We start from the raw sequence: 18,544 nt of genomic DNA on the forward strand, positions 1-18,544 counted from the left end.
TAATCTGATCTCTTGATGTTTACTTTTTTTTCTTGTAAATATTTGGTAAAGCTTAATGAATAATCTAATCTACTTTCAGAACTAAGTCATTTAAATATGTAAATCTACATTTTTTCACTCTTTTATCCATTTACTGCCATAACATTTTGCAAAGCAAAACACTGTTTTTCAGATACAGAAGATGAAAGTAAGATAGGATTGGATCTTACTGCCTATTGGCCCAAAAATGGGTTTGGGGCTATGCCAAATCACTCTTTTTCCACAGCAAAGACCTAAAATCAGCACAGTTGTACCAAAAGTGTAGATCCTGAGATGAAAGCTAATAAACTTCCAACCTCCAGAGAGATTTCACCCTCAATGTTTCTAACAGGCTCAGACACAGCAGCACAGCTTCTGTCACAAATCACTTCACACTCCTGCTATTTTCAAGCAAAAGAAAAACAAGTATCAACTTGGTATTTCCTAGTCAGGAATAAACCAGAACATCTTCCTGTAAAAAGGCAGTCCTAGCACCAAAAACAGACTTTCCTCTTTGTATCATCATTCATATGGTTAAAAAAACAGAAGGAAAAAAGAAAAAGGTGAGGAAGAGTCAATGAAGGGCACAACAACATTTAAAGAAGCTCATTCTGAATCACACTGAAGATGCTTTGGGGATTTTCATGCACACACAAGGCTGTAAATTGATATGGAGTTCTGCCAGAAAGCAAAGTATTAAATATTTCCATTAGTTCCCTCTGCTCTGGGAACAGAGAGAGCTAATCCATGCAAAATCTGGTGCTATACTTTCTAATGTGCTGTTTGCCAAAGGAAAAAAAAAACCAACAACCAAACAAATAAAACAAACAAACAAACAAAAAAACAAAAAAAAAGAAGGAAAAAAAATAACAGGGAAATTTTCCATTTAGTGTTTATTATGGTTACCACAGTAAAAATGTTTGCAATTAACAAATTCAGACATTTCTAAAGATAAGATAATAACAGAAAATGAACAGAGAAAAGTATTGATTCAATTATTTAATAAAGGTAAAATAATTATTTTTCAGTAGAGGAAACAATTTTCAGCTACTGATAAACAGAGATAAAAGCCACAATTTGTTGTCTATAAAAATTATTGAATACAAGTGGAAGACTGAATATAGGGAATCCCCAAAAGCACTGCCCTTAATTTATAAAGCTTAGCAATGGACATCTGCCACTGAAATTATTTGTCTGCACAGATTTATTTTTCAGATAAAGGATCCTGAGAAAGCTTTGTTGTCCTTCCAGCAATCTCATGAGAGTATTATAGCAAACATAGTATTTTTTCTAATCTCTGTGAAAACACTCTTCCCACTGAAAGCCAACAAAATATCAGGACATGCCACTCTGCAAGGCATTTGCAAGGACAGGGAAAGCACACATATTGTTGTATTCCTGTCTTTCTTATCAAGGCTCACTATATTGCTTTGTTTGCAGAAAAACTTTCTAAAATTTCATTTTAGAACAAAAATTGAAGACTATAATACATCCCTGTTCTTTACAGAAAATTACCAATATTATCTATATTGAAAGACACAAAGTTTAATTTTAAACATAATTGCTTGCCATATTTGTCTTTCCATTGAGCACTTGCAAAAAGTCAATCAAAATTCAGCTTCATTATTTTCTAGTAATACAATGTCCAAACAAAATCTGTCTCCCTCTTCCTGAATATCAAAGTAGCACATTTAATGACACTACACACAGCTTATCTCTCATGAACAATTAACAGGAAAATAATAACAATTACAACAATCTGTCTTTCATGACCAGGAGACAAGGACACGCAGGCTTCAGTCAAGCATCCAGAAAGGATGCCTACTTTTACAGCTTGGATCTGTTTAATTTGGATAGTAACCACAATCTTGGTATGTCCTGGGTTTATATTATCTGAAATGTGGCTGCAAGTTCCCCAGATCGGGGGAAATGGGCAGCAACACCAGCCACAGTAAACCACAACAGGAGAGGGAGAAGGTGTAGGAATCAAAAGCCCATAATAAACAAACCAAGAAATACAAACTTGACACCTTTCTCCAGTGGTACTGATTGCAGAGGGATCCCTCCATGTTTTAGGGCTATGTACACTTCATGCTCCAATTTTTTGAAAAGTTGTCATCCTCATTTCAAGATAAAACACATGAGAAAACACGGTTGATGTTTGGAAATACAGTCCAGTGAAGGGAAAATTAATTAATCAGTCTTTGGGTTTTAAAGTGATAGGAATTTATTCATGTTTATGATTGCAGCTTCAACCTTGCACAGCAATATTTGCAGTTATGCAAAGGACCCAGCAGCTCTCCTGCTGCCTTGTTCTGCTTGATCTGCAATCAGGGATTTATTTTTCTGGCAGCAGAATTCTTTAGGAAAATGCCCCTGGAATCTGAATGCTATTAGATCACAAGGATCTTCCTCCTCCACAAATTATGCAGAACTGAAACCCAACCCACCAACCAACAAATCCCAACAGCAAAGCAGAAGTGCAGAAGCAAAGAGCAGATGCTCTCTGCCATTTACTATACATATTAATATTAAACAAGTTGGGATGCATCTGTCAAAGTCCTGGATACTCTAAGAACAAGTGGTGAGGAAAGCCCAAGAATTAGATAAATAGAGATTAAATTCCCCAGTTAACACCAGCAGAGAACTACCTCAAAAAAAGCAAAAACACTATTAAACCAGTCCACACACAGATTCTGTGTGCTGAAATGAACTGAGAACAGATGTAAATGAATGTAAAGATCTGAATTTTGAGTATGTCACTAACTTCAGCTTCCCTGCTCAGCCAGTGGAAAGGGACAGTACTTCAGTACTTCACCACATCTCCAAAGCATCCAGGGGAAGAGTTTACCTCTCTCCACATTTTGCCTCCAAACCATCGTTCCCAAGCAATGGCTCCCAGCTCCATGTGAGTTGCTTAATGTTAGGCTGTACAAATACACATCTCAGTTTTCCTGAAGCTGGAAACATCAGTCTGTGTACCAATATTAGATTTATGAATGCAAAAACAATATTCAAAATGAACAAGAAACTCTAGAAAAACATAAAATCGTGGTTTTCTACCAAAGCATGAAAAACATTTTGAGGGATTTGCTAAATGCTACTGCTGAATATAATATTCTGTGGCTTATAATGGGGAGTAAAGATTAGGTAAATCACTCTCTTGCCTGACAAGGAAAACATCTATTTTAGAGTGCCTCAAAAATTTGGTTGGTGTGTCATTATGATGACATATTCATTTTCCCCTAGGCCTTCATATTAAAATGCAGTTTTATAGATGGCATCATAAATTTTAAGGACTGTATATGGCATTGAAATTTGCCTGAATGTTCTTAATAATAATAGGAAAGCTATACATGTGAGAAAAAATAGGAAAAAAAAGTCCAAGAAGAACAGAGCAGATATATTTGCTCTATGTACAACTGTAACATCAGCAGATTTCAGTATTTATGAAACTTTTACAGTATCTGTGTCACTTCTAGAAATATCAATAGTTCAAATTACTTTTGATTAAGTACTTGAGAGCCACTTTGTTGCAAGAGAGATGTGCACGTAAACCCGGGTTAAATTCACTTAAAAAAAACCCAAAAAAACTGGTTCAGGTCATGTGTATACAAATATTAAGACACAAAATAAATAAATAAATAAATAAAGGAAAAAGGGGGTGGAAACTAAATATTTTTGTGTCAAAAAGGTATATATTTTCAGAAATAAGGTGCACATTTTCCTCCATGAGTTTTTAAAAGAATCTTCCATACTTAGAGCTTAGATCAGCAGAAGTCTCAGCTACAGCAAAACCGATATATTCACAAATTTTCCTTTTAAATTGCATTCCTGGAGAGTCTGATCTAAACAGGAAGAATGAATACCTGAAGTGTGACCAGCCTCGATATGACTGATTTGTACTTTAAAAGTAATATGAGATTTTGTATCTTTCCTAATTTCAAGGCACTGTTTGACTATCTTAAACAGCAGGATCATCAGAGTCATTTTCCTCTGGCCAGAATAGAACCATTCAAAATTGTGTGTCATTTTTAACAAATCAGTGATTAAATTAAGTCCTTACTATTTCTTTGCTTAGCTTATGGATATGAACCCAGAAAAAGATTCTAAATCTTCAAGCTGGTTCATTCAAAATACCTGAGGCCGTTTAGCATTTTGACTAGGAATATTTAACATGAAATAATTTATTGTTATACTAAAATTGGATTTCAAAGTTTTATAAAAGGGAGAACAAAGAAAGCAATGGATGAGGTCACTTGCAAAAAATCTCTCTCTAACCAGGGTTTGTCAAAAAAACCCCTTGAATTTGTATATGGGCTGGTTATAAAAATAAAGGATCAAGTTTGAAAAGTTAAATACTGGAAAAGTTAAACACTGGATCATGGCATTACTTGGAACGATTTCTTTGGGAGAATAAAACATAGTATTCTTGTTTGCATAATGAGTATTTTTGGTAAGAGCACTTAAAATCCCACTGTCAGTGAACAGAAGAGGACTGCCTTTGCTGCAGTTTCAGTAACACCTCCTATACCAGATACAAGGGTTCACAAAGGGTAGAGTCAGAGCTATGGCAATGCTGAAATGCCCATCCCAGGCAATCACCCCTCTTTGATAGGAAATGACTGTAAACTTCCCTTCATCCTCACAGAACTGGAATACTTTCATTTCTCAATAACTTAGCTACAGTGAGTTTCTCTTAGTATAGTATTTTAGGTGAGCTGACATAAAGAATTGAAGACTTGCTCATTTTCAAAAACTACAAATCTGAAATACTGGTAAAGCTTTTTATATTTAAAACAAACAAATTCTGCTACTACTTGATTTGAATTGACGGGCCACAGAAGGGCATGTGCAAGGAGAGCTCATTTAGTGTTTTCTATCTTCTAATTTCAACTTTAATAAACAGGAAGTGCAGTACAAAACTGACCATATTAAAAAAAAAAAAAAAAAGGAAGGAAGAAAATCCTTCCTTAGATATTCCTTGCTTGCACTTAGGTACCATAGAAACAAAACAGTTTTGCAATTCTACATTTTCAACAATTGGTGGCAACAGTTATAGAACTCCACCTGTTTTTCTATCTATTTCCATCTAATATAACACAGCCACGGAGGGCACGGCCTCTCAACTTGGGAAACATGTAAGATCTGACTGGACACAGTTCTGGGTAATCAGCTCTAGCTCAGATTCTCTCAAGATCTAGTCCACTAGGATTGGACTAGATGAGCTTAAGAGATCAATTCCAGCCTCTAAAATTAATTTATTTTAGAGGTCAGCATAAAAAGAGGCAAAAAATATTACAAAAATTAATTTTTATTCATTTTTATTAGAAATTAAATTTATATGAAATTGTAATTTCAGCTTTTCTAAGCAGCCTTACATTAAACAAAAATGGAATATTTCTCCTCACCTCCTTCAAATTCTAAGTTTCCAGTGACTGTGAGACTAAAGACTTTGGCTGTGTGTGATTTAATCGTTCATTCTGACTCAGTGTCCAGAGTTTTTTACTAAGCCTGTTATGGACTTTTCCTATGAGGCCTGAAATCCAGGTTCCACTTGTTCAATGAAGAAAACTTAAGAGGACTTGACAACTTTCATCAGACATTTTCTTCAGCATTCTTTAATATATTTTCTTTTCCCTAAGAAGATTATGTCAGTTCTGTTGCCTTTAATTAAACATACCAAGGGGTTAATTTTTATGTTTTCTGTGAACAGTGATGGCCTCTTTCAACAAGAGGGGCTTTTAAGGTCCTATATTGTACTGCAGATTTTGAACTAAAATGCCTCAACAGGGAAGTGCATTTTTGAGGGTTCACATGTTTTGTCAACCCTCTCAAAATCTCAAGAAAGCAATTTTTCAGTTTTTAGACCCTGCTTTGTATGATGACTCTTGTTTGTCTACTTCCATCCCCATAGCTTGTTCAGAATTTCTAGGTGAGCAGGACCTTTAATAAAATTTTAACAAAATCATAATGATGAAACCATCATCTCTTACCAAAAAATGGAAATAAACACACACATAGCACACATAAATCCTGTGCTGCACTCATCCAGATGCCCAAATGTTTGCTGCTTGAAAGTCAACATCCAACTCCTCACACAATCTCAAATACAAGACTGGAATGCTGAATTCTAGCAACATTCAGCAGAAATGTACTGCCCTTCACATGAGCACCATAAAACACAGTTCCATCTTAACATGCCTCAATTTTAATAGCTAAATCAGTATCTAAATTCAGATATTCTATATTAGCTTCATCTTTGTTGCCCAGAGGAATAATAATAATATTCCAGGAAACTCCCTAAATTTCAAGACTGGGGTCTGGGGTCATTCTCCTATTTTTAGTTCTTGTTAAGAAGGAAAGAAAACTCCACCATCTTTTACTCTTCACAGCGTAACTGGGGCAGTTTGAAGATGCTCAGCATTTCAGTGTAACATTGATATAGAAGATATGGTGACAGAAACCACTCAGCTAAAGTTATTTTGAGCATAAATGTGTTTAAAGAAAGCCATGCTTGCAGTAGTACTGTCACTTCCCTCCTGCAACTGAACTGAACTCTGTACACACAGCTGGAAATATGATGCCACTACAATTATATAAAAGATTTATCTGCACACCTTCTATAGAAGTTTGCATTCATTTAAGTAAACAAACAAACAAAAAAATCACAGTCTCAATTGGAAGAAGCAGGAGAGGATTTAGAAAAAAATGACATGGGCTTTTTGCCAAGAAGCAAAGACATTCTGACAGGGAACTGGTATTAGTAGGTACAGATGGTGAAACAGCAGCAACACAATTGTTCTGTAGAAACAGTCTGCAGACTCACTGATTTAAGGATTTTTTGCCTATTTTATACAGTTGAGTCTTTGCTATTTGCAATAAGCCTTAGACTTTCATATGAAATCTGTCATAAGTGATGGGTTTCTAAATAAAAAACACAAACCCCTGACAACAACAAACAAAAAAAATCCCACTACAAAAAAACAACTACAACAAAAAACCAAAAAAAACCAAAACAACAAAACAACCAAAAAAAACCAAAATAAAACAAAAAACCCAAAACCCACTCTATGGATTTTGCAGTAAGAGTTGGTTTTATTCCTTTTTTCCCCTCTTATGGGCAGGAATAACTCGAGTTTCCATTTTCTAACAATATTCTTGTTTCTTTCTGCCAGATTTAAACTCTTGTAGTGATCTGTAATAAACAACATTCTGGCACAGCTTAATTTTCAGTCAAATCCCTCTAGGGAACAGAGTGATTTAACATGAAATGTGTATCCCGTCCTGCTGTTTACTGTAATCTACTCAGACCAAATGGGGATAAGGAATACTTCACACAAATTAAAATGAGAGGTTTTGGCCAAATTTGAACTCCAATGGAGATATTTGAAAACATTACCCATAATCTTACTTTAGTCTCCCAAGTCTGGTGAATAAAAACTTCAAACTTCTCCATTTTATCACTGCCCCACTTTGTGCCTCCAAATCCATTTTGCTTAACATAGGATATTGTCAGCCTTATAATAAAACCTAAAAATTGAACTAGATGCTGGGTACTTTCTTGAAAGTTTTCTGAGGGAAATTAGGACTGACATGTCCTATTCATGATTTTAATGAGAACAAGAACAGTGCATATACTTATTTGTCTCTGAGCTGGGTGAGTGATACTTTCGTAGAAAAAAGTTTGTACAGACCCGAGGTGGTTCTCCCCAAAAAGAAAATCACCTGAGCACATGCAGCCATACAAGAGGGAAAGGAAAAATTATTCAAAACAAACCCTTAAAAATTCTTCTTATTGTAAAAAAGAAATATCTAACACACAGTTTTTAAAGTTTACAGAACTAGAAATAAAAAAAACCCACTGATGTGTTTCAGAGCGTAGGTACACTGCTCTTACCTTTCGTGGCATTATGCTTTTACAGATGCCATGGAACTCTTCTACATGCTTTGACATTAAAAAGCTTTCTAGACCCTATGTTTATTTTAAATAGAAATTATGGGATCCAAACAATTTTAAATGTTCAATAATAAACAGAATTATTGGCAGAATGGAAGCAATACCTGCTATTCTCTTTTACAATTACTGAAAAATTAACAACCCTGAAGCTTGTTGACAGTGTATTAGAAGTAATTACATGTGATACCTTCTCAAAGTCAAAACCAAATTGCCAATACTTGTGAGAAAATAAGAAAAAATAAGATGTAAAAGTTCATGGTGAAACTTTTGCTAACTCCAAACAACAAAGTGTTCTAGAAATAACATTCAACCTTCTTCCTTGTAGAGTGAAAACTCTCAATTACATCTTCAGCACTTTGCAGGTAGCTGCATTGACTTCAGTTTAAAAAATGCTGCTTTATGCTTTAACATGAATATGAAGTCAAAATTAAGATTTCATGAAATGCTATAGAAGAGTTCAATAATTTCTGAAGAATGGATTTTGTAGATTGGAATCAGAAAGCTGCTTTCCTATTTCCTATTCCTTATCAGTGGAAATATTCTGTGTTTGAGGAAAAATATTTGAGATTTTCTGTTTTTCTGGCACATTCTTGTTATTTCAGTATTGTATTCACTGCATTTTTAATAGTATTTTAAATACAAGAAAAAGTAAGTGGGTTCTTTATTTTGTGGTAGGTATGTAATTTTTCTTGAGATAAGAGAGTTTGGTTTCTGGCAAAATCATAAGACTTATCAAAATCCTTTCCTTCTTCAAAGTCAGTAACCACTGGGAACTAGAGAAAAACTGGTCAGATAAGCATCTGAACTTGAGTGAGGAACATCCAATAATTACAGCTGGATGTTCAACAAAGTTACAACATCCAACAATTTCAAAATTACTTACTCTCATTTTAAAATCAGTTTGTTTTATCTCTATTCTGTAGTTGTCACACATCACCTTTCAGTCTTTAGGTACTATTATACTCTTGGCTGACAGTAGATCTTTGTTATTCAATTTCTGTGCTCTGAACAAATCACATCTCTGATAATCTAGACAAAATCACCACATTTTATCCTGTTATATAACAATCCTGTTATAGCACAGAATTTTCAAACTTGAAGCCTGGGTGGAACATTTACACAACAGATAGTCCTTTCTTATATTTCTTTTTCCATATCATAATATAATCTGATTTAGGATGATATAGAATTGTGTCTAACAAAAATGCTTTGCAGATAATGGCTATTTCCAGAAAGTGAAATTCAATAGCTGACAGGGAGGTTTGAGAGTAAATTACTAAAGGATCAAGTTCTTGGGGAGAGGAAGCATTAAATGCTCTCTACACTTAGTCATCCAATTATATCTTAGAAGTGCAGCTGCATCCTTCTCTATCTCCTTTTACAAGATTGGATATCTACACCTGCTAACCCAAAAGAGAAAGTGAGGAACTCATAAACTGATTTTTAAAAATTAACAAAACAAATAAACTACAACAACTGTACCTGCAACCACTGGAGATTTCCTGTCATCCAGAAGCTGAATAGCAGTACTGGCTGTCACCACATTGCTCTTGTTGGCAGTTTCTGTGGGGTGTAATAAGGGGGAAAAAAATTGAAACAATCTATTGCATAATGAGGAAATTGAGGGTTTTTTTCCCTGATTTTAAATAACAGTCTATGTGGCTATAGTGTTCAGAAAATAAAACAGGGAACATCACATATGTACAGAACAAACTGCCACAGCCATTTTAAATTCCCCAGCACACCAAAAATAAAAAAAAACAGGCTTAAAACACTGAAATGATTCATCAGGTTTTGCCTCCCCTGCTAAAAGGGACAGTGAAGATGACAACTGGCAGGGCTTTGCAATAATGTGGACATTTACTCTGTTGGGCTTGCTCTGCTTAAAGCACTTGTTAAAATGTAACTCTACCTGTGCAAATATTAAATGAAAAGTGCCACAGCACATCTCAGGGTTTCACTTCAGCCCCCTGAAAGACACACCTGGTCAAAGGACCAGTGAAATAGCTGCAAATTTCAATGCCTATTTCAGATCAATATTTGAGATTAGCTCCAAAGCCCACTGTACTGACACATTGGGATCCTTTCAGCAGCGTGCATGGTTCAGAATTTAGGGAATGACAAATGCCAGACCTGTGCTGAATGGGATTGAGTAGACAAAGCTCCCAGGTATTTGTTCAGCAGCTCTTCTGTACCAGAGTGGAAAATGGTCAGCATTAAAAATGTTCTCCTTATCTTCAGCTGTCAGGAAGTCTCTTGATAAAAAAGAGAGAAAGAAAACAATTGTTGTTAATTGCATGGCACACAATAGTTTCTAGCATTGGAAGACAAAAAAAAAATGCAGTCTTTTACAAAAGAAAATGGTTTGGAACAATTTTTCTAATAATACTTGTTCAACAGAAAAGTTAATTTAGTTACTAATAATTATTTGTGATACACAATAACTTTTGCTGTGAAAGACATTAAAAGCACAAAAAACTAGGACCTCTAACTACCACTAAAATTTTTTTTACTGATTTGTACAAATAAAAATGCTTAGTCTAAAAAGCATATACTTTTCAGCACAGTATAAGAGCTGTGAGCTACACAGAGTGGAAAAGGCACTGGAGATTTTCCTGTTGCCACTGGCATTCACTCCTTGGTAGTGAAAAATAAAAAGTAATTTTACAGTCTATGTTCAGAATATTACCTAGGGGGTGGTAGTGGACAACTAAATATTTTGTTCCTCCATAATTTCAGGGAATGTTGACAGAAGAAAATTTATGGCAAGAACAAGTATAATGTCCATTCTGCTGTTCTGGTGCTCTGTGTGACAGTAACAAATTGTAGCACTGTTGATGTCACCTGCTTGTACAACAATATCTGTCCTCAGATAAGCCCATAGAACTTTATATTCAATCAACTTTATTTATCATGAATATCAAGCACAGATTTTCTTTTATATGCATAATACCTCCACTAGATTACATGTTCTCCAAGGAAAATGGGAAACTCTTGTATGATGAGGTCTCCTTACTCCTCTTTCACCCAGTCCAATTCTGCCACTTGGCTTTATTTCAACACCAAAAATATTTTCCACAATGACACAAAGTCCCTGAAAAAGCCTACAGGTGTTTGTTTTCAGGTGGTGTAGTAAAGGGTGTAGCATGATCTTCTGTAGCAAGAAAAGAGATGTGAGATGTGTGCAGGCAAAGCAAATTTATAGGCTACAAGTGTAAAATAGTTCATTGTTCCAGATGTCCCAGTCAAAGAAAGAACTTAAGGGATCCTAGGATATCTTTCTAACTTGTTCTGTGTGAAGAAACAGTAGATGGGCTTCATAAAAACAATCTTTTGACTCTCTTTTCTCATCTGGCTGCCCTGCAGAGTTTGTTACTTACTGGTTGGTCAGCTGTTCTGGGCCCACAAACAGGTTGATACGAGAGAGCCCCGTCCGTGTCCCAAGGAAGGCAACTTCCACTCCCTTGTCAGAGTTTCTGAAACAGTGCAGAACACAAGCAAAGAATGCTTCAGACAGTATACAGAGCTGCATCACTGTCTCAGAAAGCACAAGTGAACACATTTCTGGAGAAAGGTTATTGTAAGCATAATTCCCTTGTTTATTGATTTGCTTTTAAATGCTATTTTTTAAGTTATAGTCATCTGGATTTTGAATAGTCTGCAATGTAGAAATGCTATTTAGACTAAGAATCCCTAAAAAGCCAAACACAATAAATTTTGTAGGATTTATAGGAAGGAATTATATGGACAGAATAACAGAATAAAGAGGTGTGGCATAGCTATATATAAACTATTTAATAACCACTGACATAGTGATTCTGAGATGGGCAGGAATTCCAGATCTCACTCCCAATCCATTCAGCATTTCCATGCTGTATTTATGCTTCAAGTCATAGGTGTGACTATTGCTCAGGTAAGCAAACAGATTTAAAACAGATAGTGAAGTGTCAAACTTAGCTGCCATCAGGACAGGCTTTACCTCTAGAACTTGGGAAAAAAACATGGCAGGCAGCTCAGACTGAACTCTTTTGCTGCACTGTTATCAGTACCAAGCTATTTTAAAACCAATTCTTGTATGGCTGCAAGAACTTCAGTCCCATTACCACAAAACCAGGGACCAGAGCCATTTTATTATTTCATTAATGAGACAGTGAAGCAAAGTAAGAATCTGAAAGGGCTCCAAAAGTCTCCCACTGGCATCATTCCACAGCTGTCCTTGTGCTTTGGATCTGTTATTTCACTGTGTGGGATGACACCTTACACCTCTCGATGGCCACAGTATATTAGCATACAAGAATTTCTTGTCTTTATCTTCTCAGAGAAGGCTGGCTAATGTTTTGATGAACCAGATCTTATCATGTTGCTCTTATTCATTCAGGAGTACATGATGTACAGCAAGGTATTTTTTCATTCAACTTTTAGAAAATGGTTGAAATTTAGGAAAATCAAATCGGGATAATCTCCAGAACTGCCTTTCAACCACTCTATTTCATGCAAACTGCTAAGCTTAACACCTGTTCACTCTAATATGGATAAAAACTTGTTACTTAACACCTTAGTACATCATAGAATAAATGAATAAAGTAGAAGATAAAACTCTGAAAAGGACTGACTAATCTCCTAACTCTCCCTAACAGGAATCTGGATCCCAAGTAGCTCTGGAAAATAAACAAATCAAAGATTAAAGAAATTATTTGCAGTGTTAGTTTTTATATATATAATTTATTCTGAGATAAGATACCAATTGCATCAATAATTTTGGTAAGTTTTGCACTAAATTTCTCAAGTACCCTTTGTTAAAAATACACAGAGTGATAAATTGCAATTAGGGTACAATTTCACCAGTTTTATTGTGGAAATTAGGTAACCTTTCAGTTCATCATCATGACATACCGTGCAAGATAAACACTTCAGATTGAACTCAGATTTGGTGGTATTTAGGATCAAGTACTTAGTAGAGTGTTTTCATGAATTTCATTATTTGTTAGACATTCCACCAGTTCGTTAACATAAATAAATAAAAATACAACCATGACACTTGAATAATGATGGACACAAAGATCACTTACTCTGATTTATTCAATGCTAGACTGGTCCAATAAGCTTCAATTGGTGCACTCACAACTGCATCAAACAAAACTTCCTGGATCAATTCTTTATCACCTACCACAGTACAATAAAATCAGTAAATGTATGTACATATAAAGACTTTTTTTAGATGACTAAACAATATTTTTTTACATTTTATTTTATTTGTGATATGCATTCAAACATTTTGCACTACAACATTTACTAAATAATATTACACTGTATTTTACCACAGTGCAGTTTTTCACATATAATTTCATTGCATTAGCAACAATTTAAGTCAAAACCCAGTGATACTCCACTTAATGTATATTCTTCATGTATACACTATCTAATGCTCATGTTTGCATATGCCATAAGGATACTAGTATGTCTAGTAACAGTCACAAAATCTCTGCATTTCTGCAAATATACAGAATAAGCACCTATCTGAATTTTTTATTCTGATTTCCAGTTCAGAAATGCTTATTACATATGCATCCTCTCTAAAATACTCATGAAATATCCAGTATACTCTTTAGAGGTGCAATTCAGGGATTGGTTCCCATCAGTCTTGTTTAATTTATAAAAACAGATGGAGCCGTAATGTTGCATAGTACAGCTACACCATTTGAACAGAAACTTGAATGTTTGGTAAAAAATTTGCATCATAATTAATACTACTACTAATATTACATCATTCATTCTAATAAGTAATAATATCTTTATTGCTACCTCAGGAAAAGCTTAAAACCAAATTAAATTGCAAAGCAACATCAGCTAAGCAGTCCTATCTCAAATCATCACAGGCTGAACGAAGTAGCTTTGCATTTTGTAGAAGGTAAAGTATGACAGTTTTTAGCTGGGATAAAGCCTGCAAATCCACGATGAACAAAGTACTTGCATTGGAGCAGGGGCTCTTTTCCTGTGAGGTAGCGTTTAATTGCTTCTAACTGAGTCATCTGCCGGTGCTCAGGGTGTAAGTCAGTGTTGCAGTAGGACCTGTGAACACGTTGTCAAAACAGGAAAAAGTTATATGTACAAGCACAATCTTTCTTTGTCTTTGGACTAAAGATTGGGCTCTGCAAGCACAAACAATATGAAACCAAGAGGGGCAACAGACACTAATTTCATGCTTTATTTAAGGCTTACCATTCGTCTGCTAAGGATACATCAGGGTGTTCTAAATCATGTAAACCTGTAACAGGAATAATAATGGGTTATTTAGGGAGAAGTCTGAGTAACAGATGGTTATTTGCATACATTCCATAATATAAACCCTTCTTGGAAAGTGCATTATTACCGTAATGAAATAAATCACAGTAAACCATCTTCAAATATGCTTTAGGGTTTAACAAACTGTCAAAACTAGTTAAATCAAATCTAAAACTGAAAAGGTAAGAAAAAACATTTGTGCTGATATGTTTAACTTATACAAGTTACTCACATAATGTATTTAAAGTTTAGAAGACAATGTGAACAAAGACAAATGCAAAATGGTAACGGGCTCCTGGTCATACTCCCTTGTTCTCTTTGGCCAGTAAAGTTCTTTATGCTAAAATACACACTTCTCATTTCATGAGAGTTGTTCTCCTCTCTTATAAAGAAAAAAATTACTAAGAACAATTCCCTCAAAACCTAAGCACACAGGCCATGAACACAAGCAGCAATTTATGGGATTATTCAGAAATGTTTTTTTGTACCAACAGGTCACACAAATCCTTGTAAATAAGAACTATATCATTAGTTATATAGCACAATAAAAATGTACTTTGGCAATTTTAAAAACTCTTAAAATACTTATCAATGGACAATAGCAAGTAGGGTTCAGAAGGCAACAGCTTAACCCCCCCAGAGCACATAATGAACAAGAACAGAGTAACCGTGACTAAGGAGGGCAGGGAAGCCAAAACTGGAACTAAAACTGTGCTCCCTAGGGAGGACAGTGAGGTGAAGTGAGAGAGAATCAGTGAAGGTAAGAGTGGGAACTGTTAGTTATGGTTCTGTTAACGCTTCTGGGGGTGCACCTGGGACTCAGACTGACTGAGATGTGTGGCTGCATTAAAGAACATTGGTGAGAAGGATGTTGGGAACAGTCTGGGGAGAGAGTAGCTCCAAGTCTCCTGTTGCGTCCTCTTTGTAGCTGCTGTGCAGGAACCCAAACTTCAAGGAACTTCTCATTATATCTATCTCTCCTGAGTATGAGAACACATTCATGTCCCAAAATACAGCTGAAGAACAAAAGCCTGAAGAAATTAACTGTCTTGTTTAACATCACTGACAAAACAAGAATCAGAAATAGACTTCAGCATAAAATCTGAAAGCATTCCTCTATTGAAACACTTTTTGTTCAGCAGCTTCTAAAATTTTCAACCTTTCCTTCAACCTTCTGAAATGCCTCCACTCTTCCTTCATCTTTAGAAACCTTCTTGCCAAAAAACTTTATCACCACACACAGTTGACTCCTCAACTCATTTAGTCAGGGGCTTCTCAAAAAGCAAAACGAAAGAGCAGTTCTTTCCCTGTCTACCTCTACCACTATTAACATGTAAATCCTTGTACCTAATGCACAAACCAGTTATAGCTCTGAAAGATTTCACAATGTATATTCTGTGAGCAAAACCAACAGCCATTATAGTGCTCTTAGTGGTTCCTTCATTCAAGAACCACAAATAATTAACACTGGGCTATGAGTTGTTCTCTGGAACACTGAGAGAGGAGGATGGAGGATGGTCCCATCTAAAGAAGATTCACAAATAGTCTGACTGTGCTTAAAACCCTGTGAAGTAAATGATCTTTAAAGAAAAAAGTCCAATTCCCTTGTGGAATCTGCAGACAAGGAACTACCAAATTAACAATAAAACTACTGTGTAAGCTACATGAGAAGGTAGGTACCTTACCTTCTTCTACAGTTACATTCCCTCTGAAGAAGTATTTTCCATGTCCTCTAGAGAGAGCCACACCTAAACTGTGCAGAGAAATAAAGCAGACCTTGAAATCTGTGAGGCAAACAATAGCAGACATTCAGAGCTATTTTCATTTTTAACATTTCCAGCTCATGTACTATGATTAACTTAAACTTTTTTTGTTTCCAGACCCTCACCAATTATATTTATTGTTCAATTAGTTGCTCCAATGGTGTCTCAGTACTGATGTGCCCGTAACAATTGGCTGTATTTATGTGTGCTTAGAGGTGTAGTAAACCATTATTCCCTGGCAAACTAATAAATGAGCCCCTCCAAGCTTACTGCTGTTTACCCAGCATGAGATTTCTTCAGCTGAGCCTTGAACATTACTACAGCCTTACAATAAAGGAGACAGTAGTTTGTAAATCAGACTAAGCTGTTGAGAAGCTACAGAAGTGTGGGAATTGATAGAGCTACTGAGAGGAAAAGAATTTCAAACGTGACAACAGCATCATGTCTCCTCCTGGAGTAATTTTTCTGTGTTTCATATTTTTAAGCTAGTATAGCTCTTTTGTATTAACTTCAGCTTCATAAATTCTCAACAGTTATACCCTGTGCTTTGGTCTGGTTTTCAGTCTACCATCTAACAGATCCAAGTTTACTGAAGTGGCTGGGGGATCCTCTGCCTCTTGCTATTGAACACAAGCACAGAACACCTTCTGCCATTCATCCATTTATTGAAGAGGATTATCTTGAGCTAGGAATCTGCAGTAATCAGCAAGACTGCAAATGCATGGGCTAGTACTTGAAGTACCTGGAGAGGCACCAAACCCAAGAGCGCACAAGCTGCAATCAACAGCTCAGTCTGGGAAAGGGCTGAACACAAAACATCCTTGACACTACAGTGTGCAGTTCTCCTGAATCTACACAACTACCTGAGACTAGATACATACCATATTGAAAAAGGACAGTTTTCCTAACTACATTTCTCTCCTTAGAGCCATAACTCACACTACATCCATGTATGTAACCCCATTTCTGTTTACCTAATAGTGCAAGAGTGCCAGTGCCAAAGAAAAACAAACAAAAAAAGAAAAACAAACAGCAACAAAAAAAACCTCCACAAAATAAAAACAAAGCAAGAAACCCACTGAGTATTACCACCCACGAGTAAATTTGAAGATGCATTAGAGGTCAGAGAAAATGTGCCTGTAGTTTTTCTGTGTGGTAATGTAGCTCAAGTTATGTGAAATTCTTCCATTGAAGAAAATTTCAGTTGAGTATTGCAACTGCCAAACTCCTGCCTTAAGTGCAAAGTACAGTTAGGGCTCTTTTGTTAGTGGTTTATTTCTAGTTCATATATGAGCATTTCTAAAGTGGCTACCTGTTTTTCTTCTCCTTTTTTTTTTTTTCCTCCTAAAATACATGCCAAAATTACCGGCTTACTTGGTTTTAGTTATAGAAATACACTGAAGTTAGTTCAGAGAAAGAAAACATCCAAACCTCAAATTGGAAGTGAAATACTATCTCATTTTACATTACATTCTTGTTGTGGAAAAAAAAAATAAAATGGGGCTCAAGATGTTGTTACTTAAATGGATTATAGTATTTATAGCTCTCCAAGTACTTGCGAAAGCCTTTCGTTCAGTGTAAACCTCAACTGAATATTTTTTCAATGAAACGTAAGCCATGACAAACACTGTGAGTTTGCCTGTGTGAGCTTGCACAAACTTTCCATCCCTGGAAAAGCTGAAAGGAATGCTGGTAGGCTCCTTTTCCTTGCTATTTTCAGCATTGTCCAGGGATATTTCATTGTCAGCTTTTGCTGATGAGCTTTTAATGAGTTCACAAGCTCTGTATAAGCACAAATCCAATGAGTTGGATGAAATGTCCATTTATTATGGCCAGCTCTACCTGAATGGAGTACCCTTGATGTCTGTATAATAGTAGTCATTTGTCATCACCAGGACCCGCTTCTAGATTCAGAACAAGAAAGTCAGAAGAGGAGAGGAGAAGAAGTTACTTTGCTATAAGAAATGTATAAAAGATCAAGTGGTTAGTCACTGATATAATTAGAAGCAAAGTTTACATTCAGTGAGTGAAAAAGAATATATATACTGCAGGGAGCCATATTTATAGCAACCTTAAAAATAGTTTAAAAACTATCTGCTTGCTTTACATTTAGCTGGAATAGTATTGTAGACATGGTACCCCTTTGTCCACTGTCTTCTTCACTTCCATGGAGAATTTTCCTGTTTTTCGGTTCACCATTGCATTTCGAAGCTGAAATGAAGGAAATGTGTGTCAATTCCTTTATTTGCTTTTCCTCTAATCCCTTTAACTCTGAGCTCTGTAATACACACATTTGGTCTACGTAGCACTCAAGTTTCTTCATTTTTTCATTTTCAACAATTCTACTACACCCTGGAGAGCCCATTTACAGATTTTATTAGTGACTGTATAGGCCAAGGCTCCTGCCATACAATTTCAAGCAAAGGTACATAAGATAGGAGCTCTCAGCATCCTTCATAGCAAAATACCTTTTTGTGTGGTAATCTGGATTTTATTTGGTATGAACAGTGTAACTGACTGC

General features: G+C 35.7%; 1 protein-coding gene across 2 annotated transcripts in view; it reads right to left on the bottom strand.

Moving 5' to 3' along the window:
* The window catches only part of CACNA2D3 (calcium voltage-gated channel auxiliary subunit alpha2delta 3), a 413,270-nt gene that overhangs the window by 69,887 nt on the left and 324,839 nt on the right, over positions 1–18,544 (bottom strand). For both annotated transcript variants that reach the window (XR_015275129.1, XM_086846678.1), the window contains 9 exons: positions 18,163–18,234; positions 17,866–17,927; positions 15,946–16,013; positions 14,198–14,243; positions 13,950–14,047; positions 13,048–13,141; positions 11,359–11,454; positions 10,112–10,233; positions 9,461–9,541 (listed from right to left, as the gene is read on the bottom strand). Coding sequence is in view for 1 of the 2 variants with exons in the window: in XM_086846678.1 (XP_086702804.1) it covers positions 9,461–9,541; positions 10,112–10,233; positions 11,359–11,454; positions 13,048–13,141; positions 13,950–14,047; positions 14,198–14,243; positions 15,946–16,013; positions 17,866–17,927; positions 18,163–18,234 (739 nt within the window). In the remaining variant the exon portion in view is untranslated. The remainder of the gene's footprint in view (positions 1–9,460; positions 9,542–10,111; positions 10,234–11,358; positions 11,455–13,047; positions 13,142–13,949; positions 14,048–14,197; positions 14,244–15,945; positions 16,014–17,865; positions 17,928–18,162; positions 18,235–18,544) is intronic.

This window comes from Cyanistes caeruleus, chromosome 11, assembly GCF_971803275.1.
Source record: "Cyanistes caeruleus chromosome 11, bCyaCae1.hap1.1, whole genome shotgun sequence".
Lineage (NCBI taxonomy): Eukaryota > Metazoa > Chordata > Aves > Passeriformes > Paridae > Cyanistes > Cyanistes caeruleus.